Genomic DNA, 27,892 nt, shown 5'->3' with positions numbered 1-27,892 from the left:
CATGTATAGGGTATATATATATATACACACACACACACACACACACACACACACATATATATATATATATACACCCTACAGGTGATAATAGGGAACAAGTCCGTTTTGTATTACATCTCGCATGTTATGTCACCATGGAAATATTTAATAAATTAATACATTGTATATTAAAGCATTTCAAAACAGAAGTAATTCTTAATTATTTTGCTCTGAGTGTTCGTTTTTTTTTTTTTTAAAGCGTATTTCAGTAGTTCTTAGTATACTTCGGATAGTAGTTTAGGTCTTCGCCGCCTAGAATGTTATTTCGAAGTTTTTAGAATCTTTTTAATATCATTTCCCGGTTAAAAATGGTTTCCATTAATTTTATACTTCATTGTCTTTTGTTCATGCCCAGAAAAGTTTTTGGAAACTATGTTCGTTTCCAAGGTTTAAGAACTGTGCTGCATTAATTTTGTCTGCAGTTACATCCGGCAGCAGTCATCATTAAATATCCGTTATAATCGCGTAATCTAACTTTACGCCTGATTCAATACATATACGTAAAATTTATTAGGGACTTAGCCCCTATGTGAGAATTAATTTCATTCTGTCAGTAGTTTTAGTAGATGTAGAAGAAGGAAAAAGCTTTGTTTTTTCAAATATCCCAAAAATAAGGGTTATATCCAAAAATGTAACGCACCTTTTGTAAAGGTTATAAATTTTCCTATAAATTTCTTTTTTTTAGTTCTGTATGACAAAAATTCACTGAGATAAAACGTTTTGAAGTAACTCTTTTTCAGAAATCTAATTTTTTAACACTATTTTTGCAATTAACTCGAAAACTAAATCTCCACAGTAAAAATTACTTTCAATAAAATAGATAATTAATTAAATTATATTTAATCTATTTCTTATCCTATTATTGTGTAACAATAATTAATTATATTATTAAAAAATTAAAAAAAAATCCATATCCGTGGAAGTGTTATGACATAAGACAACTTAAAAAAGTATCTGATTAAAGAAATGATATGACCTTTTTGATAACTCTTTAAAAGAAAACTCGTTAAGTATTTATTTAATAATGATTATATTTTAGTAATCTAATTTTCTATGAAAACACATTTTTTTGTTTGTCAGTAATTATGACTAAATAAACAGAATAATTAAAATAATTATTACAACATTTTGACAATATAAATTTTCTTTAAAATGACACTCAGTTTAATTTTTACCACAAATATTATTAAAGTTGCCCTTAAAATAGTACTGAGGTTTCCAAAAAGTAGTATTTAATTTATTTCAAATTTATGACTAAAAAAATCGTTAAAAAATGATGTAAAATAATGACATGTAAATTGTTTTTAATTGCTAACTGTAAATTTCATCGGTTTATTTGCTTAATAACATTAGATAAAGCTAGTAGTAGTATTTAAAATCGGCGGCCTACTTTTAAATTTGTTCAGAAAAGATAACATATTCTCTTGTCTTATACAAGTAAAGTAAGATTTTACAATAAAAAATTACCGTCATAAATTAAAACTAAACTTTTTTAAATTTGTTTCTTATCAGATACAAAAGATAGAAATACATTCCCATATATTCTCGTTAAATTTTAGGTATTTTTGTATTAATAATAATCGGATTTAAACACAACTGTTCGAAGTTTGTAGGCTAATAAAGATAAAAACACTATGTTAAGATTAAAAAGCTTACTTATAAAAAGTATCAAGCTTTATGAAGCTATTTCTTTTCTGAAAAATTTAAAAAAATGAACGAACGCACATTTTAGTTTTCTAAATCAAATATTGTCATTTCTCCTCCGCAAAGGAGCGAAGCAGGCACTAAATTGCAAACATTATTTACATTTTATAGTTCTCTTAATTATATAGTTATTAATATTTATTCTAAACATTGGGTTCAGTAGTACTCATATTTATCTACAAAATGTGTTATATTTAACTCATTAAAAATATTTATACTTCTTATAAAACCATTCATCAGATTTTAATCAAAATTAGGCAATCATAAATATTATTGTCATAAATTAAAAAATAATAATAATAATTAATTTTCATTTAGTGTTTTAATTATGATACAACGCAGAATTTATATTTTTTATTTTAGATGTAAATTTTCGTGTTATAAAATATTTGTTTAAATGGGACAGTGAAAAATATTCCAGCAATATCAGCAAATGTTATGCATTACGGCATATTAATATTCTATCGCATATTTAATTTTTTTTTTTTAATTTTTTATTAGGTATTTTAAATACCCTTTCTACGAGTAAAGAAGAAAAAATCCTTTTAAGCATAATTTTATTTTTAGCTTTTCTGAGTTCAGATATTACAGAAATTTATACATTGGCTATTATTAAAATTTTTCGTTTTAATTTGATATTTTTTTGCCATACAGTAATAATATGGTGTCAAATTAAAGCTTAACTTAAAGAAAGATTAATTTTATTATTAGCAATTTTTGTTTGTAGAAGATATCATTTTACAAGTAAAGTAATTTTACAGGTTTTGTTAACTTAAAGATAATCCGTTAAATTATCTTTTTAAACATAATTTTTTTATGGAAAGCTGGCTTTGTTTTATAAAAATATAATTATAATTGATTTAATAATTAAGTCTCTTATAAAGACCAATTAGAGAGATAATGTTCATTTATTTATTTTTTAACATTAAATTAATTATTTTAAAACATAATTTTCTCATACTTTTTTCTGAGTTTTGGTAATAAGATAGCGAGTTTTTGTTGTCACAAAAATTGATATGGATTCAAATTTGAGGTAATCTAATAAGCTTCAACTTTATCATACGACTTTTACGTAGGAGAGTTGATAACCTTTAAAAAGTTTTTTTTTTTTTAATATAAAACCCTTATTATTATTTTTAGGTATATATTTGAAAATGATGAAAACTTCCTCTTCTTCTACCTCAACAATAAGAACTGATAATATGAATCCTGGTGAGGATTCATTTATTTCTGAAAGATTAAGTAAAAATGAACACTTTGATTTTTAAGAAATTTTCATTTCTTCACTACTTTTTTCATTTTTACTTCCTATTTTTACAAAACTATTCATCAAAATTAAAGTCGACGTATACGTCAAAGTACATTAGCATGTATTTATGGTATTATTTATTTTTTCCTAATAGCAACTGCATGTTAAAAGCTCAATTGCAGTTTTCATTCAAGATTTGTAACTGAATATTTGAAGATGAAATTTTAATTATTCCTTCACATGTGACATGAGACACCAGGTGCTCTCATTAAGTCATAGCCAAAAGTAAGCTATATTAATCTTTTAATTCAAAATATTACAAATATCTTTATTTTTAGTTTTAGATAGAAAATACTTTAAGAGGGATTTTATAATGAAAATCTCCTTTTTTAATAAAATTATTATTAACAATCATTATAATTGTTATTCAAAAAATTATTCTTACTTCTGAATTTTAACGTAAAAATAAAATTGATTTCATAAAAGGGTTGGATAAACCTTTAAGCTAAGAGAGGAGAGATAGAGAAAGCAGAATTATTTTTTCTTGAGTGAATAAAAAAATAAAAATAACAATTTTTAAATAATAAATTAAAAAAGAAAAAGTTAACCACCTAACGACAAAAATATTGTAAGATTCAATTTATACAAATAGATCAACCTAATAATAATATATAGAATATACTAGTCACCTGGTTATTCTTTTGTAGTCGAAAACCTGTTTCTTTATAATTTAAGCTAATAAATAATTAATTTTTAATTAAATTTCACAAGTTTAAAGTTGACACTACACAAAGTAACAAAAAAAATAATAAACGAAACTCATCATCTAGCGATTGTCCGTTCCCTATACAAGTACGAATTAGATTTTAAACAAACAGGCCTAACTAAAACATCGACACAATCTGATAGACAAATGGGATGTGTAACGAAAATCCCCAAGTAAAAAGATCAGAGTGAAGGTGAAGATATGCCTCGACACGAAGTCTAAGAAAGAGGATAGAAAAAGAAGCGAAGAAAAAGAGGGGAGAGAGAAAGAGAGAAAATGAGAGATGTTCGTGATGTTATTAAATAACTTTGAAGCACAGAAGATCACAGGACATTTCTAAAGCCGGTCCACAAGATATATGAATATTAACCGACTTTTTTATATCGATGAATATTCCATATACTAACATTATCAAAAATAATTTCAAGGTTGTTTTCATTCGGGTTGCCAAGTGTTGAAGGCTACATCGGTGTGGGTGCGTGTCTCTGAAACTTCCTATCTTGTACAGTCAAGTAGTATATTTTATTATTTTTTTGTAGAAGTATTTTTTTCAATATTCTAACAACAACATAACCATTTTACAGCTGATGCTGAGTAAGATACGTTTATTCTTTTTCAATGCCTTAATAATAAATATTCTATTAGGATGAGAAATGATTTAAAAGACCAGAGAAGTTGCATTATAATGAAAATTAAAAAAAGGAAGAACAGTAATTCAGAAATCTTTCCTTATCTGAAACTCAATATAGTTCACTATAATTCCAGTGCAGAATATATATATATATATATATATATATATATATATATATATATATATATATATATATAGTATTTAGCTGATATATATATATCAGATAAAACATAAGTGGAAGCAAACTGTTTCATGTTTCAATTCTTCTGCCACAATCGTACATCTGATTACAATAGACAAATTTTATTAAATTATCGATTACACAAAATCTTAAGAATTGAATCTATTCTATTTTATACAGAGTAGGTTTATGCATACAGTAAATTGCTGACAAGGGAAAAACAATCACAAAAAATAAATCTTTCAAGAAGATTTATTTGAGTATATAATCGGTAAATACTATTTATTATTCTAAGAATAACAACTGAATATACGTTAACCTGACATTTTATAGAGTTTAAAATACGGTTACTTTTTCCAATAGATTTAATGATACGATTTCTGTTGCTAGAAAGTGACTTCATTTTTCAGAAACTGGCTCGCAAAATATTTATCCACATTTTCATAAAAGTTATAACACGCAAATAAACTGAGATAAAAGCACGTTTTAGAATATCGTGCTAACTTATTAATGAATAAAAACGAAAATAATTGTGAATATTTTAGGAAAATCATTCGTTAAGAAATATTGATAGAAAATATATCTTAAAAAGAAAAACGAGAGTAATTTTTAAAGTAACAATCGTTTGTACATAACAACCCAAGTTAACGTTCTGGAATTCAACTAGGTCGGAAAACTGTCAACTCATCTGTATCGTTATCAGTTTGGATCTAACTGATAGTACTTCATTAACCGTATTGATGTTTAACATCAACGATTACTAGATGGTTACTTGTTATTTGTTTTTATTAAAAAAAATTTCCCAGCTGAAATTCGTTGGAACTAGGTTGAAGTGTGTGTATAAAAGGCGTGATAAATAAAGTAAATGTATAGAAATGATTTCATTATTCAACGAAGGGGAAAGTATATGATAATCTGAATTCCATCGACATATTTTAGGATCGAAAGACATTTTTGATTATTACCTGGAGGAGAAACCAACGTAGAGAAGAATCGTGAAGCATTAAAAATGTTATGGTACACTTTATAGAACCGTCGAAATGACCTCTCGCTAAGGAGTGTGTTTGCTCCTTGACTATACTGCTCAAAAAAACAGAAGAACAGTTGTGGAAGTTTCGATTAAAGGTATATCCTCCGTATACTCCGGATTTATCGCTATATTACTCTTATTTTTTCCTGAAATTTAAGGAATTTTTGAATAAAGAATGCATGCGGATCGATGTCCACGTCCATCAAACTATCACTGACTGGTCAAAGAACAGACGGCATAATTCTTCAAAAAAGTATCTTCGGTTCACCACTCGATCTAAAAAATGCTTGGATGTCAACAGGAATTATATAGAAAAACTAGCGGACCCGACAGACTTCCAGTTCAAACGTTGTAAATCCAAAAATTAAAACATTTTTCAAATAAACTATAAATTGTTTGGACCGTTTTGATGAAAAAATATGTAAAAAAAAAATTATTTTTAAAATACCTGACGCCACCACGCGTACAGTTATCACAACTCGACCTATCAATTGCGTGTGATTGTATCTGCATACTATAAACTTAAATGTGTTGAGTACAAACTTAAATAATGCAAGAAAGAAAAACTCAAATCATTTTTATAACAGGTATATTTTTTTAATGTACAAAAAATAAATCTTTAAATATATTTTTAATCTTAATATTAACAGGAATAAAATGTTATTTTTTTTTATCTTAATGTGATTTGATGGACAATATTTTTAGTTAATCCCTGAGGGGTATAAACGAACAAACTTGATGGTCTGCCAACCCTTGAACACGCAACATTGGCCATGCGAAAAGCACGGATTTTCTAGATCCAGCCCACAAATTGATAATGTTTGGCCTTGTGACTTATTTATAATCATTGCAAATGCCAAGCGAATTGGAAATTGCAAACGTTTGAATAGAATGGGCGAGTTTGAAGGGATCATTGGAATCCGTGGTAGAAGAACAACTTCACTTTGAAACTTGCCGTTTAAAATGGTAGCTTCAAGAACATTGCCCATGATTTTTTTCTATGACCAATCGCGTGCCATTACATAGCTTTGGTGCATTCAAATTTCGAAGCAAATGATTGGTGAGCCAATATTTAATCGCAAGTTATGTGGTGGCAATCCAGGTAAATCCAGTGAATTCAAGAATTCAACAGGATAGTTGTCAACTTCCTCAGGATCGACAACAGTGTCGATCGATTTGAATGATATTTCATTGCTAGGCAATGACTGTTGTATTTTAAAATTAACTTCGTTGACATCTATATTTTTTGCGGCCAAAATTGCTCGCTTACGTAGCCACGCATGATTAGTGTAATTAGCTTGTAAATCTGGAAATATACTTTCAATCAAAGCATCTTTGGTAGCCACCACGTTGCAAAAATTGTCTGGGAGTCGGATGCATTGTGTATTTTCATGCAATTGAATTTTTCCGTTTCTAAAGTTGAGCAATTGTTCGGAGAATGCCAATGCCAATGGATCATTTTGAAGTTGAACACGCATATTTATGGTAAGGCATAATTTATTGACACTTTGCCATAAGTATGATTATTTTAAACATGCGTTAATTTCGTCCGCATATGTAGCACGTGGAATGACCGGCAATGTCTGCCTGAAATCACCGGACAGCAGCAGTAGAGCACCACCGAACAGTCTGGTATTATTATTGAGATCTTTCAGCGTTCTATCGAGAGCTTCAAGTGAGTGAATGCTTGTGAGCCATAGTGCATTCATCACAGATAATAATTTTGCATTTTCTCAAAACTTCAGCCATGCCTGAATGCTTCTTTATGTTACACATTGCGTCCGGATTTGTGTCAATCTTCAATGGCAACTTGAGTGCTGAATGCGCGTCCGCCCACCATCAAGCAAGGTCGCTGCAATGCCTGATGAAGCAATTACCAACGCAATATGATTTTGTGATTGAATGCGCGCAAGTATCAATGAAATGAGGAATGTTTTGCCAGTGCCACCTGGTGCGTCAAAAAAAAAGAATCCGCCTTGTTGTGCTGCAATTGACAAATTAATTTGATCATATATATTCTTTTGTTCAGCTGTGAGCACTTTCTCATTATTAGCAACAAAAGTAGCCAAAGAGGTCGTATCGAATTGTTGTTCGCGTTGAACATCGCTGTTAATGATTTCTGCTGCTGGGCGGTTAGGCGATGGCAAGCCGAAATGAATGAGTGGCATATTCGAAATGAAGATACAAATATCTTCAATCTTTATTAACGCCTCGTTATATATTCCGGCGAAAAATCGATATTGGGATCTTGATCTCCAAATGCGATGTACAATGTCCTCATTCATCGAATCTTTATATTTATCCCAGAGACCAGAAGCTTCAGACGGAAAACATGTCGTCAATAATATAGGGAATAATTGACGAATTTGATGAGAGGTTATCATCTTCCAGTAAATGCAATTCGCGACACGCATTGAAGTACGTGTCATACAAAATACCATTGACTGTTCGCATATATTGAAAGGATGTTGGTCCAGGAATGTAAAAAACAAACGCAAAAAAGCATTCGCGTTGCTTTAGATGGACTGTATATAATCGGCCTAAAGTATTTGCCATAAATATGCCGATGTATCCTTGGACTGGAACGCCTCGGTTTCGTGGTTCCCAATTTTTTGACTGTTTGTTCCATGTGAAAAATCGTGACACAACAGTATACATTAATGTCTTTGCGAATTGACCGAAAATATCTAGTCGGCTGCATAGTTTGAAAAACTCAGTTAGTGTGGTTTTTGGGGTAGTTAATGCTCGTTGTAGAGCACTCTGTTCGGTGAAATAAACACGCTGTCCATTTTCAAGATACACGGCCAAATGTATAACAGCAGGATCTCTTTCGTGTATGGGAAAATTGAAAACGCGCCAAATTTCTACATTGCTGCTAATTTATCGGCCCATTTGATAACGTGTTATTTCGTCGTTATCATTTACATTTTGAACAGCAAATACAACCTTATCACTGCCCTTATGAACGTATTTGCAAATGTATTTGATGGATTTCACCGAACTGCATAACTCAACGTTTATGTGTGCTTTGTAGTTTTTGCACAGCAATGGCGAATACGATTATCAATATCAACTGTTACAACGTTTGACATGTGTAATTGATATGATTTGTCACCATTGTCCATGTCTCTACGACGATACGATGGATAAACATCGATATTGGTGATAGCATCGTCCATACATGGTTTTGGAAAACATTTCGTACATTTTTCACTGTCCAAACATGGCGCAGTCATGTTTAGAGTACCGCATGGACCATAGATCATGTTACTGGTAACAATGTCACACAACTCTTGATCAATATTCCGATCTGGAATTTCCGCTAAAATAATTTTATCAATTTCTTCTGGCCGCACTTTATCGAAATCAAAATATGCGCATGTGGCAAACCTCGTTTTTGCCATTCAACAGAATTCAGCCACTAACGTGTTTCACCGAATACAAAGTGATGTGTAATCAAGGTCATCAACAATGTTAATTTTTGTTTAAACACACGTGCAGTGATATCGTGGCGATGCATTGGCTGTTTGAGCTGGCAATAACAAAATTTAATTTCATTCCAGTTTGGATTGCACGTAAATGTGATGAACAGATGTGGTCGGCCGTATGCACGCACGAAGGTCATGGCGTCTTGAATATATTCTTGCATATGACGCGAACTACCAATATATGATAATGAAAGAAAATATACGGTACCGATGTTGTTGATATTAGTTGTTTCATCTACGTTACTAACAATAGCATCACGCAAATGAATGTATTCCTCAGAACGAAGCTTCGCTTGATTAAACTTGATGTACCGTAATCGCTCACTTTCAATTTTCGCATACATAATCACAATGTATTGATGAAATAGCTGGTGGCATCGGAGAATGTTGTTATCTTCATTGGCACGAATCATCAACCGATATGCGTAGAAGTTCATCGCGCTAACTTTCTTGTTAATTTCTGCACCTGCAAAATAAAAATATAAATAAGACAAAAAGAAATTAATTGTACGAAAAAATAAAAATAAAATAATGTATATGTTGTACCTGTCACTGGATTTCTTTGTTTAATGTTTAAATGATATCCATCATCTCCTTCCCAAAATATCAATGGATATTGCAAAGCATCGTAAGAACGATGATTGTCTTGAATCATCTGCACCGTGTTATCTCTGCGTTGTATCCGTATATCTCGATGTTCAGATGGGTCGCCAACCATAACTGCGACTTCATTAACAGTTGGTACATTGTATCTGCCTGCATGCTCTCCATATGGTACTTTGCTTTAATGATAATCACGTAGTTGTCGTTTTGCAATCTGTTGGAAACAGTGTTGAAAACTGGACCAACTGATTATGATTTTGCAAAAACGTTTCCAAAGTTGCCACTATTTCTCGTTCCTCCATCTGCTCGATATGGTTTTATTGGCATCGTGTGTTAATTGATGCTCCTCATTGCCCATGAAGTAGATTTGCAAAGATTTTGGATCGGCATCAGGCATTGAGAACAAAGAACCAATTTGATGATACACTTGGCCCTGAATCTTAAATGTTGATTCAAAATTACGACCATCCTCATTCTGAACGATTTTTGTAATTTGGAAGGAAGAACTGAATTTACGAATTTTACGCAAAAACAATTTCGATAGAGATGTGGCTCCAGCCACATCTGTGTTTTCACAGATTGGTTCTGGCGGCGAATTCAATGGTGGAAGTGAATCTTTTCCTGATGCGCAGCAAAGACTGGCCAATTCACCTTTGCATTTAAATGCATGACAGTGTTGGCATTCTTTGTCCATATTGCCGATGACAATTAGTGCATGTGACGAATGGTCTATTTCCGGCTCATATTCGAACCCAAGGCGGTGAAGTGATGCACGTGTCAATGCGCGACGTTCTTGCGCGCGCTGTTGATCATGTGCGTCGTGACGTACATGTGTTGATCATGTACGTCGGTGACTCGTTGACGTGCCTCTCTTTGTCTCAGTGCATTAGCTCGAAGACGTTCATTGGGATATTCTCGACTTCCACTTGCACGTGTGTTTGCAACCTGGTCTCTTAAATTTACATTATCCGTCAATTGATCTTCTGTCGTTCTATTTAACCGACGGTTATGGACTATTTATGCATGCCGTGTACGTCGACCAATATTTTCTGCTCGTCCACGAAGACGTGGCATTGTTTTGTAACAAATACACAACACATAAATATAAGTAACTTATTTAAGTTAAAATTAGCAGGAATGTGGACGAAATTTCATTAGTATGACTGTTATCAGTTTGTGATTGTTGTATTACTGTAATGGATTTATTGATTAATTATGTGTAGTATGATTAATATTTATTTTCACTAAATATTGAGATGTCTGATGAAAAGTGAATTAAAATATCGAAACGTCGTAAAATTAATAATTAGTGTAATTAATAAATTATCATCCACATTACTGCTAATTTTCACTTAAGATCATTCTAAAAAAGTACCTCCTACATTTTTTTAAATTTAATAATTTTGAAGTTTCATAACCATGTGATAGCTTAATTAATCAATTAATAAAAAAATTAAGACTATAAAAAAGCAACTTCTTTTTTTTTTTGTTTGGGGGCGAAAAACACCTGTGCGTTATCATCGCCAGGAATTTTCTTTAATAAAAAGGTAAAATAACTCTAAAATAATAAAACTTATGAGGTTTAAAATTAATATAAATCATATAATAAAAATTTATTAAAACAAAAGTCAAAAAAGTGAAATAAAACTCACAACTAATATCGCAGACGGAGTCTTTAAAATATAAAAGCTAATAGAAAAAAGAAACTATATAAAACTTATCTAATTCCGATAGGTTGTGCAAAAGACTCCCTTCTCGGATAATAAAATTAAAGACATAGAACCAAAAAAATCAATATTGAAAGTAAAGGAAAAAATTATCAAAAACTCTTCTAGCATAAAAATAAATATGATAATATTAAATTTTTGCAGTAACCTGGTACTATGCAAAAACAGAAACATCCGGTTCAAAACTTCGTTATTATTGTACAAGACACCACGGATGTTTCTGGGTAGATTAAATTTACGACGCAACGCCGCATAACATATGCAGTCTATGAGAACATGGTGCACAGTCATGCGGCAGTTGCATCGTGTATAGGGGTGCGTGTCCTCCTTACATTAGGTACTCGTGTGTGATCCTCGTATGTCCTATCCGTAATCGGTAGAGGACTACTTCTTCACATTGAGTTTTTCTGCAAGAGGAGTCCCACGGCAACACACAATCTTTAATCCGTCGGAGTTTATTATCGACAATATTCGCCCAGTCACTTTGCCACCTTGCTCTCAGTGATTGTTTTACACGATTAATAAAATCAAAGGTAGTAACAAGGGTGGTGAAAGGAGGTTGAACACACTTGTTCATTACCTGGAATCCCTACGTGGCTAGGGACCCAGCAAAAACTTACTTCTGTGTTGCGATTACTCAACTCAATGATTGCATTGTAAATTTCAATGACGACAGGATGTATAGAATAAAAGTTTTCTAACGCCTGGAAAGCAATACACAAGTCACTGCAAATAAGAATGTTTCTATATTTAGGGTTAACGATAAGTAGAGCCCTATTTATAGAGAGTAGTTCAGCGATGAACACACTCGTAATACTTGGTAGGCGAAACATATAAGTTCTTTCATTGACAACAAAAGCACAATCAACGGTATCGTCTTGTTTCGATCCATCAGTGTATATCACCGCGTCTGGGTTCGTCTTGGTGAGAATGCACTGAAATATTTTCCGGAAAACAGTAGGTGGTGTTGATTGTTTATCGTATTTCGTTAGGTCAAATGTAAAATTTACAAGGTTTATTCTCCACGGAGGATATGAGCACGGACATAATGGAAAGAACGACAGAATGTCAACATTTATATGCTGCAGCAGACGTCGGGTACGGACACCTACAGGTGCAGTACAGCGTGGACGGTCCTCATACTTTCTTAAATTAGGATTTCTAAGAACTAGGTCAAAAGCCGGGTGATTTGGTTGTCCTTTGAGACGGGCAAAATAAGGTAACAAAAGCTGATCTCGTCTATCCCAAAGTGATGGCTCGCCACAGTCTACAAGTAAGCTTGCGATAGGGCTTGATCTAAACGCACCTGTGGCAAGCCGAAGAAAAGCATAATTTACACCATCTAGCATTTTAAGCACGGTTTGACGAGCTGAAGAGTAGGCGACACAACCATAATCTAAATGGGAACGAACAAGGGAATAGTAAAAACGTAATATACATGACCGATCGCCTCAATCGATCGGCTATACAAGACCCGCGTAGTTAAAAAGTTAAAAAAGCAACGTAGTTAAAATTTTACTAGAAATTTTTATCATTTTTCTCATTTTTTATTTTAAAATCTATTTTACCAAATTTTAGATAATTATAAATTAAAATCAATTTTAGAAAATTTTTTATAAAATTAATCAGCTACAAAAATTATAATTTCAATGTTTTAAATATACTTTAAACTATAATTATTATAAGTAACTTATATTTTAATTTTATAAATGTTATAATTTATTTTACAAACTTACATTTTTATTTTCAAAGAGCCGTTCATACTTCATAAGTTGCATAGAATCAAATGAGAACTGACAATTTAAATTTGCACGTTAAGTTGATTATTATTGAATGCACATGTATACATCATTAAAATTATAATACTCACTTCAATATTGCACCTTGAAAATTTGCACAGTGTATATATTTTAATTACATTTTACAACGTTATTTCAATAAATAGTAGTAATATAATATAATATTATCAATAAGCGCGTAATTCTAGTACATAAGAATTTTAATGTAATAACAACACTAAGCTACGAAGCAAATAACTGATATGCGAAAAGCAACAAAATAAAAAAAATTCCTAGAATCCGATCGCAGCACCAACTACCGGATCTGACTGATATACCAAAAATTAAAAAACATTTCTAAAACGCGATAGCAGCGCTGCCACCCGAATCCAACTGTTAACCATAACCATCCCAAGATCAACAACAACACATAAATAAATAAATAAATTAAAAAACATTTTCTATCGGATCAAATTGTGAATCTAAACCATTCTCGGATCAACTTAATCACACACACAAAATTTCATCAAAATCTGTCCAGCCGTTTAGGAGGAGTTCAGTCACATACACACGGACAGAAGAAATATATATATATATATATTATATACTAGCGGACCCGACAGACGTTGTCCTGACGCGGCATTATTCTGTGATGAAACAATTGAAAGTTTCATAAAACCTTAAAAAACTGAACATTAGCAATTTAACAAAATTTCACCTTTAACTTTATAAAGTTCAAAATGTAAATAAATCCAATTGTCAGAACAGCACTACCTATCGGATTTAATTCAAACAATTCTCTAAACACAGTAGTCCGTTAAAAATACGAATTTTAATGTAAGAACAACACTAAGCTACAACGCAAGTAACTGATATGCGAAAAAGCAACAAAATAAAAAAATATTCCTAGAATCCGATCGCAGCACCAACTACCGGGTTTGACTGATAAATCAAAAATTTAAAAAAAACTTCTATAACGCGATCGCAGCTCTGCCTACCGGATCCACACGCTGCCTACCGGACCCAATTGTGAACCTTAACCATCCCAAGATCAACAACACATAAATAAATTAAAAAAACATTTTCACTTCAATACTGTACCTTACAAATTTGCACAATGTATATTTTTTAATTGCACTTTAAAACATTATTTCAATAATATTTGAAAAAATAATATAATATAATATTTCTCAATACGCGCACAATTCTAAACGCGATCGCAGTGCTGCCTACTTGTTACTTAATCAGTTGTGATTTTGTTTACATTGGCAACGGCCATATGGGCTCTTTGTGATTGGTCGTTGTGTCTGACAGCGGCCATCTTGCATTGATCTGATTGGTTTTCCTTTGTTTACATTTCCATCTGATTTATTAAAAAACTGTTTTCTCGCGATTTTTTGTAACACAAAATTACGAAATATTTTTCTGAATTTGATCGCAGCACCAACTGTCGGGACAAACTATAATTAAAATAGAATATTATTGAATATTCGATACTGCGATGGTAGCGCAGTCTGCCGGATCCAATGTAAAACATTCCAAAATCAACAACTACTTATAAATAAAAAATTAATTAAAAAAATTTTCCAGTGGACCAAATTGTGAATCTAAATCATTCTCGAATCCCCTTGAACATACACAAAAATTTTCATCAAAATCGGTCCACCCGTTTAGGAGGAGTTCAGAGACATACACACGCACACAAGATATATATATATATATATATATATATATATTTAAAAACTTTCTAATACATTTGTCGAAATTGCATTTTAATTTTAGAATCAATGAAAATGATTAATTTTCATTTGCATAAGAAAATCAATCTCAACAGAAAATTTTTAACTGGAAACCAATATAAATTTCAAACAAATAATTTATTTAAAAAAGATTCAAAAATACAGATTAATAAATAGAGGCAGATTTTTGTAACAAATTATATATTTATTCATCACTTGGAGAAAATAATTTTATTAAAGAGATGGAATATAAAAAAGACAGAAAATAATGCAGACAAATTCCGATAGTAAAACTGCTTAATGCACTTTTTAAACCAAAGCTGGAAACGAGTAAATAATTTCAGAGGTTTGAAAATTTAAAACTACGGAAAAGGGCTGAAACTCTAATTAATTTCAATCTTTTAATCCCAATATATTTTAATAATTAATATCGTTCCTTTCCGCTTCTAAAAGAATAAAAATAAAATTAAAAAAACGTTTTGTTGATTTTAAGTCAGAAGATCTAAAATTTAAAAAAAGAATTGTAGACATTTCTTGATAGCTCTATATATAAAATATTAACTTTTTTCAAAGAATTTTTGAGAAATATTTAAACTGAAGGGAAATAGAGCAAAAGAACAAAAACATGTATTTCAATTTTAAGAGTTGAAGTTGATTTTTGAAAAAAAAAATTGGATATATGCAATGTAGGTAACAAATTTGCTATAATAAAGTTTTTTCCAAAATGCCTCTGAAGAAAATCGAAGTTGTTTTTTTTCCCCGATATTCCCCACCCCTTAACGAATTTTGAAAAAAAAACAATATGATCAATGCACCAGATATAGAACATACCAGATATTAACCATAATATTTCAACCAAATTTGAAGAAAAAAAGGTTTCGTCAATTCTGAGATACAAGACCAAAAACAGCGCTAAATACATACGTACACACATACACACTTTTTTTTTGTCTGGATGAACTAGTTAGACCTTAAAACGTAAAGATTTTGCAAAAAATACCCGATACCCCATTATTGAAATGATTACCATACTTTCCCCTTTAATACAGTTTATAGCCATATTCAGCTAAAAAAAATCTGCAATTTTATCTCCATAATTAATGATATTCTTTAATAAATTTTTATCATTTTTTACTACAAAATGCTAATTGAAACTTGTGAAACTTGACCACCTAGCAATTTACTTTTGTAAAACGTTTTCAATTATTTTATGCACTATTAACTTCATGATAAAATAATTCCTTTTTATTGAAAAACATAACCAGCAATATGAATTTTTTTACATTTTCACGAAAAAATATTTATTTCTTATTTTATGATACATAGTTAAATAAATAGAAAAAAACTGATTATTTCTGTGCTTGCAAAAGACTTAATGAAAGTTGAACGGATGGACTTTTGTTTTGTACTCTTTTTTTCTTTTCAGAACATATCAATAACAGTACAACAAGTGAATACAGAATGACTTTTGTTGATATGTCAATCAGTTGTACCCTATGCTTGACACCTACTTGCGTATCAACTCTTGCTGTAATTTATCTAAGGATTTTACCAGAGTTGTCATTTATTAAAAGTTATATATGTTCTCTTCTTCCAATGCGCAATTGAAGTTTTTGAATAGTATGAGTTGTTACATTTATAAATATTTCAAGTAACGGAGATAGTACTCCTCTTTTTAAGTTCGTAATACTCCAAATTTTATGGTAGAAATATGAAAATAACATTTTACAAACTTCACCGCCAAACAATTGCTTACGACTTCGAATTCATTGCTATGAATTCGAAGTTTATGACGTCTATGTTTTGGAAAAAACGGAAGAAGAAAGCTATGATGACTTCCTTGAAGTTGATGAAGCTTGATGAAAGCTACGACTTCCCAAATCAGCTGATTTGGAAGTCGAGAGTTCCAGCGTTCAAGTCCTAGTAAAGCCAGATATTTTTAAACGGATTTGAATACTAGATCGTGGATACCGGTGTTCTTTGGTGGTTGGGTTTAAATTAACCACACATCTCAACTGAGATGGTCGAACTGAGAATGTACAAGACTACACTTCATTTACACTCATACATATCATTCTCATTCATCCTCTGATCCTCTGAAGAATTATCTTAACGGTAGTTACCGGAGGCTAAACAGGAAAAAAGAGAGAGGAGTTGGACCTTAGAACTCTCGACTTCGAAATCAGCTGATTCGCGAAGACAGGTTCAGTACTAGACCAGCCCAGTGGGCTGAGGCTCATATCCTAGTAAAATTTATTCCTTTTATACGGATTTGAACACTAGACAGTTTATACCGATGTACTTGTTGTTGTTGTTGGTGGTTGGGGTTCAATCAACAACATGTCTCAGGTATGGTCGACCTGAATCTGTACAAGACTACACTTCATTTACATAACATACATATCATCACCATCACATTCGGTTGTGGGGGGGATTACTCATTATTCACTAATTGATCAAACTGCGGGTTGTTTCTGATGCACGACTTATATTCACATAATTCATTTAAAATATTTACCATTTTATTTAAATATAATATTTTTTCGTTTATTTAATTCAATGATTCTAACTAAAGCGCGCGCGTACACCGTATTTCATTCGCGCGGGTGTGGCGGTACTAACGGCGACGGTCGGCACTAACTAAACTAATGTAATTTCACAACTTATATAAAACAAATTTCGCTTGTGCGGTCAGTAGACTGATATAGCCACCAAGCTTAACGCACCAGGGACCGAGTCAACCGGGCGATCGTGTTAGAAACCCAGTCAGACCGAGTTACTTTTTTACACTTTAAAACTTTAATTATTATTAATTTATTTAATTCTACCGCGACGTCACATCATAGCAGTAGTTAAGAGGATTTTTTGGGGTAGGGTGAGATTTTACAGAAACCCTTTTTTTAAATATTGTTATTTTTTAATCGTTGACAAATGTGACTAAGAAAAATATAACCTTAATTAGACGAAATCTTGAGATACTGAGGGTGATCTTTCTCTACAGCCTCACTCCCTTGATCTTTTAAGATAAAATTTAATGGCATCAATGAGTATATATAGAAGTAATCTGCCCAAGTTTGGTCAAAATAGGTCCGGTAGTTCTGGGGGTATAAGGTGATTTAGAGTCCAACACCGAACACAAACACGTACATACAAACATTAAACATCCGAAAAATTTTCATCAGTTTTTTTGGGTTTCTTAGATATCAAAACGTCAAGATACGTTGAAAACCGCTCATGCACAAATTGAACCGATTAAAATACTTTCTCTTCTAAAGCCATAGCTCTAGACGGGAAAGTAATACAAGTAGACTGATAACAAAAATTATTATTATTATTATTATTTTTAACAAAACTATTCTCTTAATAGCTCTTATTTTGTTGGTTATATTTGTAATTATTTGTTTTTTTATCTGATAAATTCCAATATATAGCATTATTTGGACTAACATTTTTCCAGTTATCAGACATTTTTAAAATTATAAATACGTTTGTCAGGAATGTTAATTTTGAAGATTAAAAAACCTGATCTGATTTACAAATATAAGTAATAAAATATGGATAGTAATGACAAATAAAGAAAAAAAAGCATTACGTCAAGAAAAATTGATATTTGTAAATTTAGATGTGGTTATTTTTATATATTTCGTGTTGGTAGGTCAACGAATAAAAACCTTTGCAACAAAATGCATAGCTGAGGAGTAATCAAATGAGTAGTCAGCTGAAGCAATTATGTATTCTAATAATAACGTGATCTTTACGTTACATTCTTGTCAGGGACAGTTATTGTGCAGTTATTTAAGTATGTTTTTTCAAATGCACTTCATCCTGATAATAGTAATTACTTGTAATAATGGTTAATTACAATTACATTTTTTTTTTTACATGTTTATTCAGTATATCTACACAAATAAGTATTTTTTTTAATAATATATTTTTTATTAAAATAGGCTTTATTTGACAAATGATCGATAACTGGAAAAACGTAACTTAAACTAACGCCTAAATTGAGGAAGGATTTAAAGAAAAAATTAATTATTAAGCAATTAATAAGGAATATTTAAAAACGTTTTGTGCGTTTACATATGCATAAATTCAAGTTAGGTTAAAAAATAGTCAAAAAGTGTTCTTTTCTTTCAGTTTGTTTTATGCAAAATGTAAGTAATGAACTGAAATTATAAAGTTAACTGGAAGAAAACAATTAAATAAGTTAATTAGTTAATTTTTAAACAATTAACTACAGTATACATACTGTGGTTAATTGTATAAGTTGTATATATACAACTTATACAGTATCCCACTAAGAAAAGAAAATAATTTTAGGATATGTTCCACAAGTGAAAATAAATAAAAAAAAGGTTTTTACGAAGTGGGCTCGGACACACTCTGTTTTTGAGTTATAGTTGCTAAATATTTCACACCAATAAATTTCTGTTCTAAGGGTAACATGAAGCCACGCTGAGGCTTTTGGAACTTAAATTAAGGAGTAAATTTGGTGGTTTCATATGGTTTTTTACCTGAAAAATTGAATAAAACAAGTTCCAGAACTTCATCTTTAGCAATTTTTAAGACAATTTTTTGGCTCTGACTTAGAATAATTACGCTAAATTTCTAATAAAAAATAAAATTTGTAGAGAATTTAATTTAAAGAAAATTTATGAAAAATAACGTCAAAAATGAAGAAACTTTGAGTTTTATTAAAAACAAAGCAGACGAAAACGTGGCAGAAAATTATTATATTTCAATCCAAAACAAGAAATGAATTCTACGCCAATCAATTCTAATCAATTAATTCTACGCCAAACCTAAAAAAAAATTGTGTTTTTTGACACCAATTTCTTCGTGTTTTGCACAAAACTAAGCGTTCAAGAACCTGTGTTTAAATAAACATTTTTTTTAAATTTTACATTGCACATGTACTAAATTTATTTCCTTTTGTCGAAGGATTTTCTGTATTTATTGATTTAGTAGATTAAGATTATTTTTTAATCATTTCTGTTAACTCTTTCATAATTATTTCTAATATAATTTACAATTTTAGGTCACATAGGAAGAAAAAAATATTTATCATCTGTTGTTTAATTTTCTTATAATTTCGTATAAACATTGTTTAAACTACGTGACAGAAAAAAAACCGTTAGATATATATGTATATTTAATGAAAATTTATATAGTCGTTTTAGGTTTATAGGAGTTAAAAAGTATAGGGTTAATTGCTTTTACGTATTTCATCCACCACAACTCCGTCATTGCTACGTACAGAACTACAACCGAGATCATAAGAGTAATAAAAATAATTAAAGTAAATAAATGAATTTCAATTAATAAATAAGATAATAATAAGCTACAATACTCGTAATATAAAGATTAATTTAATTTCTTCTTGTTGATCTAATTATACGTTACTGAAGATTTAATTTAATTTTTAATGAATAAAGTTATAATATTATTAGATAAAATCATTAATTAATTAGTAAATATTATATATAACAAACTATTTCAAAGGACTTATTTGTTTATTGTTGCTGTATCAAATATCGACAAAAATAATTTGCCACTGCATTACTGGTACCGTCGCTACCGATATCATTTATTCATAATCACAATCAATTTACATACAATGAGGTCGCGTTTAAATGGTGACGGTCAGTAACATTTCGCAAAAGGGACAGTTATATTTGCGAAATTTGCGTCTTGTGCCAAACTGCACAATGCATTATCGCATACTGTCACGCCTTGTTTTAAAACAGATGATCAGCAGTTTCGTTTTTAATACGATAAAACAAAACCATCTAATAGTACATTATATGAAAATAAATTATAAAAGGAAAAACAGAAAGAGATGATGATATTTCATCCTTGTGTAATGTGTTAAATCACTGATATATAAAAATAAAAGAGATTCCATTTTTTAAATTAAAATAATAACTTACCAATTTTTAACAGACTTCAAAAAAGAAGGTTATCAATTCGACAATTTTTTTTAGTGTATGTTACGCAATATCTCTGACGTTAGTTAACCGATTTTGATCATTTTTTTTTTAATCGAAAGAGTATACTTTCGGAATGATCCCATATAAATTTTAACCAAGTCCCATAAAATCTTAGGAAAAATACCAAAAAACCGAACGGATCGGCACTCTTAGCTGCTGATCGCTCGCACAGTACAAAAGGAGGAGGTTTTATAAAATAATTTATAAAAATCTAGCCGACAGCTAGCTCTTCGGGGAGGGAAAGGGTTATTATTTTTATTGTTAAAGTCGACTGGACCGTCTTCGCCGTCCCGTCAGTAGTTTTTCCGAGGAGTAAATTATTTATATATTGAAGGAAAAATTTAAACCACAATCTCTGTAAGATTTTTTTAATATTATATCCATTAGTCACGAATATAATCAAATTAATTCAAACTTATTTTGACTTATATACGTGTTACCAGCGATACCGCATGGATGTTGGATGTTGCCGAACAATAAAAATAAAATACAATGTAGTGAAATCAAATAAAATATTATTACAATACAGAGAGAAAAAAAAAGATTATTATCCCACGTAGTTAATTAGGTAGTCTGAAAACTATGTTGTTCGTCTGGCGATTCTCAGCTTGAATGAAACATTTCTTGGTGAATTAACAGGTATAATTGACTGTGACCAAAACAACTATTTTCCAACTGTAATCCAGCAGTGTTTAGGGATAGTCCTTGTGATTTGTTGACGGTTATTATGTAAGATATTTTTAAAGGGAACTGCAAACGTTTAAATTGAAATGGAGGATTGGTAAATGGATTGTTGGAACGATTGGTATGAAAACATCTTCTATACTTTTTCCGATAAGAAATGTTGCTTCTACGATATTTCTTGATAGATTTTTGATATATAATCGAGTGCTATTGCAAAGTTTCGGTGGCTTCACATTCCAACGAACCAATGGTGTTGCGCCGGCGACTGCACACGGCTCCCGCTAGAAGCAGTCCATTGTCAATTAATTTACAGATTATTTAATTTAATTTCCAAGCGTAGATTATTTTAATTTATCTTTTTAGCCATGAATGTAATCAAATCAATTAAAACTTATATACATTTCGTAGCCCTGAATATTGACTCTTTAAAATGTGGATTTAAGATGTTAAATAAGGCGACGATGACAAATATATAGCAGATAATTTTATATATATATCAATGTTGCTACATATATCGATGTATGTTGCCGAACGGTGGAAAAAGGAGAATTTTTTTACTTGTAACTTTTGAATTTTTATTTTAAAACGATCCTGAAGGTGTAGATATGGGTCCCGTAAAGTTTAGTTAATGTGTGGTTAATATTGCAGCCGCAAAATGGTTACAAACAGAATTGGTATAATTTTTTGTGTATATAGATAAAAATAAAAACAGACTTCAACAAATAATAGTACTACAAAGTTACAAATAATTATATTTTTATTTATTAACTAAAGTAAAAGTATTTACAACAAATAACTATTTTTGAAGTCGGTGCCAACCAACACAAATTAAACAAAACGTTACGTAAACTTAATACTTCAACCGACCGCAAGGCGGCTAAACGGGGTTCCCACATGTAAAATAGGATCTGAAGACCATATAAGAGAGAGCGTCTCACGATCATACCTCATCTTGAGTTCGCTAAGGCATATACACTTGGTGATAATAGACCTACCTAAGCATCTATGAAGTACTGTTATATCATATTTTTTATGTCGCATTTTATTCTTATATTATATTTTTGTAATCTCATTTTATTGTAGTAAAATTTCTTTTACCAATTTTGCTTGTTTGAAGTAGGATTTGTATTATATAGATCGTAGGATTCTTTTTTGTTTAACTATTGTTGTTGACTGGCACTGACTTCAGAAATAGTTATTTGTTGTAAATACTTTTTTTTACTTTATTTAATAAATAAAAATATAATTACTTGTAACATTTAAGTACTATTATTTTTTGAAGTCGGTTTTTATTTTATTTTTTTAAATTCCGAAATAAAATAATTTTTTCAGTCGAGTGAACTTTTTTTTTTTTAGGAGGTTAACTGAAAGGTCTAATCTAGTTAAATACTTCTTTAACTGTAGTAATGTTTTCTGCTTTTATTTTTGTCACTAGACTATCATAAAGCCCCATATATAAATCACCCGGAAACATCTCCGTTAAACATCTTACAGCACAGCGTTTATCGATGTAAAAAAAGAAAAGGAGTGGTCTTAGAATCTAATGTAGTGTTTTACAAACAGTACCTAAACGATTCGATAAAACTGATCTTATCCGTTTTACACTGTTTTCTTTCGGCCACGAAAAATTAAAACAAATACGTGTCACTCCATGAACCAGAAATCATCCAAAAATTTGTCTATATTAACGGTTCGTAGCCTTTAGATCTACAAAGGCTCGCAGAATATAGAGCAACTTTTCTAATGCCTTAATTATTCTCATTACATATTTTAACGCTGTTACTCCAAATACTGTAATCCGTCTAAACAAGGTTTTATCTAAAACATTTTGTTATTAATTATCGAAATAATTGTTTTTAACAACCTTAACTAGATAACCAAAAATCTGAAGGCACTTAGACAACTGGATCCTAAGGCGATTTGTTAAGTAAATTTTGTAGTAAGTGGTGTGGTCCATTTTTAAAAATAAATTGAGTAACCTAATGATAATTTTGTGTTTATAGGTTGTTTTTTTTTGGAATGTATCGAGTTAAAGATCATCTACTGTGATAACAATGTACGACGCACAAGCTACAGTAATGTTAGATCTCTAACAAAACAAGCAGAGTTTGTATTTTAATAAGGCTTATTACTTCTTATCGATCGGTATACGAATCGACATAAGATATGTCGATGTACGAGTACAAATCTTTCGATATAAGCCTACAAATCGATCAGATATTTATGGCTAAGGTACTGTCTTTTTCATTTTTATTGAACGTATAATAACTCGACCTAGATCTACTTAATCCCTACACAGCCTTACAACAAAATTAAAACATCAAAAGAAACAAGACGTAACTTCAAAGAAACAATGAACAAAAAATTCACTCCGTAGAAACTTAACAATAACATTTGTCAACACGTCACCGAAAATCATAAATCCACCTAAATTAATAACAACCATGACACCCTACACATATAAAAAAAACAATAGGCCACAAATTAACATCCATCAACGTTACAAAATACATAACAACAATATTTTTAAATAAATACACATTTAAAATCTAACACTATTAAAAACACTATTTCACCATATTCTAAATAGATAGATATCTTACAGATTCAAGAAACCGCCAGTAGCAACACCCACTGATGCCAGAGTGATAAACCATTCTTTGAATATGGTGCAAAAACGACTGGGTTTTCAAAATATTATTTCGAAACTTTGTTTTTTCGGTTTAAAAAATTAAAGAAAACATAAAAATTGAAGTATTACTAAAAAAATTGAATCGTTTGTAAGTACTTTATTAGACAACAAAATACAAACACTGTCAGTTGAATTGAAGGAAATCTTTGACCGATTCCAGAAATGATTCTTTTTTCACTTTACTGAAGAGTCAACTCACACCCACACAAGAACTGTTGAAAATATGAGTTGGCATTCTGCAATGTGATGTACTTTATTGCTCTACAAGGTTTTAATTAATAATTTTACTTATTTTTGAATTAGCATAGCCTAATTTTCAAGAAAAATAATAAAGTAGATCCAGTTTTTCTGAATTTTGGTTTAGTGGTGAACATGTCTTCCCAAATCAGCTGATTTGGAAGTCAAGAGTTCCAGTGTTCAAGTCAATTACTTTTATATGGATTTGAATACTAGATCGTGGCTACCGGTGTTCTTTGGTGGTTGGATTTCAATTAACCACACATCTCAGGAATGGTCTAACTGAGACTATACAAGACTACACTTCATTTATACTCATACACAATATCCTCATTCATCCTCTGCAGTAATACCTGAATGGTAATTCCCAGAAGCTAAACAGGAAAAAGAGAGAGGTTTTCTGAATTATTCGTTTTCATGTGTGAACATGTGTGAGACATTTAATCATCATGTTCCTGAGGGAGGTAAAACTGTTTTTGAAATTGTTTTTTTCTAATGCTGCCTCGGAAACTGATTGTTGTCTTCTGCCTCCTGATGTTCAATCCAGATAAAAAATAAACCATAAATAAATCCAACATAATTTAAGTTACGTCTCATGATCCCCTTGGTATTTGTATTACATCTGAGGAAGAAGTTTCATCAGATTCAAATTCTGAGAGGCTTACTTTTGATTTTCATCAGGATGACTTTGCTTTCGATGACTCATTGCTTTGAGTGACTTATTGAATATGGAATGGTTTTAAGATTCTGTTAGTCAACAGGACTGGAATACTGTCTTTTTTTGCCAACATTAATATAGCTGCTTCTTGTTTTGGTGAATTAATTTATAACCATATGGAAAAAAGGTTTCTGTTCAAGAGGTTCTCTGCAGGTTTTCTGTGAAGTTGATAGCGTTTAAAACAAAACAAAAAATTAAGCATCCAAAGTATAATTCACATGATTAATTGCAGTATTAATTACACATAATGCAACTATAATGTCATCAACAATCACTGTCAATTACTGTAGATTTTGAGTTTCAAAAGCAAGCCAAAGTACTTTTAAAGAAGATGAAATCTCTAGAGTACAGCTACAGAAGCTGATTTCAAGTGTAGACCACAAAACTTGTTCACATATGTAAAGTTCTTCCTAAATGAAAACTGTATTGTGAGACCAACAAAGAAAGGACAATAGGAGAATTACTAATGCAGAAGAGTCAAGCAAGCCCAATTTGAATCTTATTTTTTTCCTTGATTTCAGATGAATAATACGACATATACTGTTGTCCATGATGATCACAATACCGTAACTATTGATGTGCTTTTTTTTTTCAAAAGAGGAATTTTAAAAGCAATCATGTCTCTTAGATTTAGTGCTGCAGCCATTGCTGAAATCTTCTATTTTTTTACGTCGGAGGTGGGAAAATTTGCCTAAACCAAACACCCAGAAGCCCGTACATACTGGGTGTGTGGGGTTCACCTCCTACATCAGTGAAACCCACTAAAAAACCACTCCCTCATGCAACATGGTACAAACTGATGTAAAGGCTCAACCTCAGCACCACGTGCATTACAGGCATACCTCACATTCATACAAATATTTACACATCACATTCATACTATATTTTCAACTTAATATAAACACGTGGACTCTTCTTAACCCCCGCACAGCTATGCCGGCCTCAGACGACAGGAACGCATCCCACGGAAGCCATTGATGATTACAATGCCGAGGCACCCCTGCCACCCGTCCCCGAAGGCTGGCACCCAATGCCGCCCTCAACCGACATCTTCACTGTCCTCCTGTTCTTCCTCCAGTAGGTTCTGGTGGAGCACTCTTCTAAACCACTGAGCACACATGGTCCAACCCTCACCAGACAATGCAGGAGCTGCATGACTCCCCCCCCCCACCAACGAGTCCAAACTGTCACATGGCAATTCTTCCTTTCACCTGGGACACATGAAAAAAGTGTGCTCCACTGAGTCTGTTTCTTCGCAATACTGATTGATCTGTACCCCTCCTTCCAATCCTTCAGAGATACACCCCAAACAACCTGTAACCAGTTAGCCATTGAGCTGCCCAGAAGTTCACCTCCCCATGTGGGCTATTAACCCACGCAGCTACCTCTGGGATCAAAATTTAGTTTCAATCTCCTTTTTCTGCATTCCTCCACCTTTCTTGCCATTCAGTAAACATGCGGCTCCTCACTTCATCTTTGCCTTCTGTGGTTCTGTCTCTTTTTTCCTTGACCATGATGTCCAACAGTGGCATTCCTGCCACCACTAGTGAAGCATCCAGGGAGACTGTCCTGTATAGTTGGGCCACCCTCATTGCCAACTTTCTAATACACTGTTCAGCCTCCAGGCATTTCTCTCTATCCTGAAGGCGTTCCACCACACCGGCACCGCATACAATATGGTCGACACCATCATAGGTGCTAACATTTTGCATTTAGATGCCCTGGAACCCCCGACCACACATTTTTCCACCATCTATATATAATTCCCACCACACATTCCCAACATCTATATTCTGAATGATGTATTACTCCAGTGTTGCAAATTTTGTTTAATTTAATTTTATCAACTGGAATGTTTCCCAGTTATTGGAAGGAACCTCTGGTTTCCCTGCTCCTAAAAAGGAAATCTCAGTTTAATTTTTAATTGTAGGCCAGTATCAGTGATGAATATGTTTCTAGTCTTTGAAAAAATATCCATAAGTATTTATATTTCACTCTGTCTCAAAGCAAGATTTTGTATATATAAGGACTTTTTTTCCTGTTCAGGACTTTTTTTCCACTTCAAAGGATGAATGAGGATGATATGTATGAGTGTGAATGAAGTGTAGTCTTTTACAGTCTCAGTTTGACCATTCCTGAGGTGCGAGGTTAATTGAAACCCAACCACCAAAGAACACCAGTATCCACGATCTAGTATTCAAATCTGTGTAAAAATAACTGACTTTACTAGAACTTGAACACTGGAACTCTCGACTTCCAAATAAGCTGATTTGGGAAGATGCGTTCACCACTAGACCATCCTGGTGGGTTATCTATAAGGTCTAGGCTAACTAATCTTCTACTTCATAGGTAGAGGACTTCATATAATCGGTAGAGGACTACTTCTTCACATTGAGTTTTTCTGCAAGAGGAGTCCCACGGCAACACACAATCTTTAATCCGTCGGAGTTTATTATCGACAATATTCGCCCAGTCACTTTGCCACCTTGCTCTCAGTGATTGTTTTACACGATTAATAAAATCAAAGGTAGTAACAAGGGTGGTGAAAGGAGGTTGAACACACTTGTTCATTACCTGGAATCCCTACGTGGCTAGGGACCCAGCAAAAACTTACTTCTGTGTTGCGATTACTCAAC

General features: G+C 31.7%; 2 protein-coding genes across 8 annotated transcripts in view; both read right to left on the bottom strand.

Moving 5' to 3' along the window:
* The window catches only part of LOC142333038 (facilitated trehalose transporter Tret1-like), a 141,159-nt gene that overhangs the window by 75,602 nt on the left and 37,665 nt on the right, over window positions 1-27,892 (bottom strand). For 2 of the 7 annotated variants that reach the window (XM_075379840.1, XM_075379855.1), the window contains exon 1: window positions 3,682-3,904. The exons of the other annotated variants lie outside the window; for them this stretch is intronic. The gene's annotated coding sequence lies outside the window, so the exon portion shown is untranslated. Of the gene's footprint in view, window positions 1-3,681; window positions 3,905-27,892 lie in introns of those variants that run through there. 7 annotated transcript variants of the gene reach the window in all.
* Window positions 6,638-7,078, bottom strand: LOC142317853 (uncharacterized). The gene has a single exon (XM_075354403.1). The coding sequence runs from the start codon at window positions 7,076-7,078 to the stop codon at window positions 6,638-6,640; it is 441 nt and encodes a 146-aa protein (XP_075210518.1).

The sequence above is a fragment of the Lycorma delicatula genome, chromosome 1 (assembly GCF_047948215.1).
Source record: "Lycorma delicatula isolate Av1 chromosome 1, ASM4794821v1, whole genome shotgun sequence".
Classification (NCBI taxonomy): Eukaryota; Metazoa; Arthropoda; class Insecta; order Hemiptera; family Fulgoridae; genus Lycorma; species Lycorma delicatula.
Note: the sequence above shows the minus strand (reverse complement) of the source record. Positions and strands in the feature narration are given on the sequence as shown.

Coding starts and splice junctions, on each gene's coding strand:
- LOC142317853 (XM_075354403.1), bottom strand. CDS start 7,078: ATGCGTGTTCAACTTCAAAATGATCCATTGGCATTGGCATTCTCCGAA.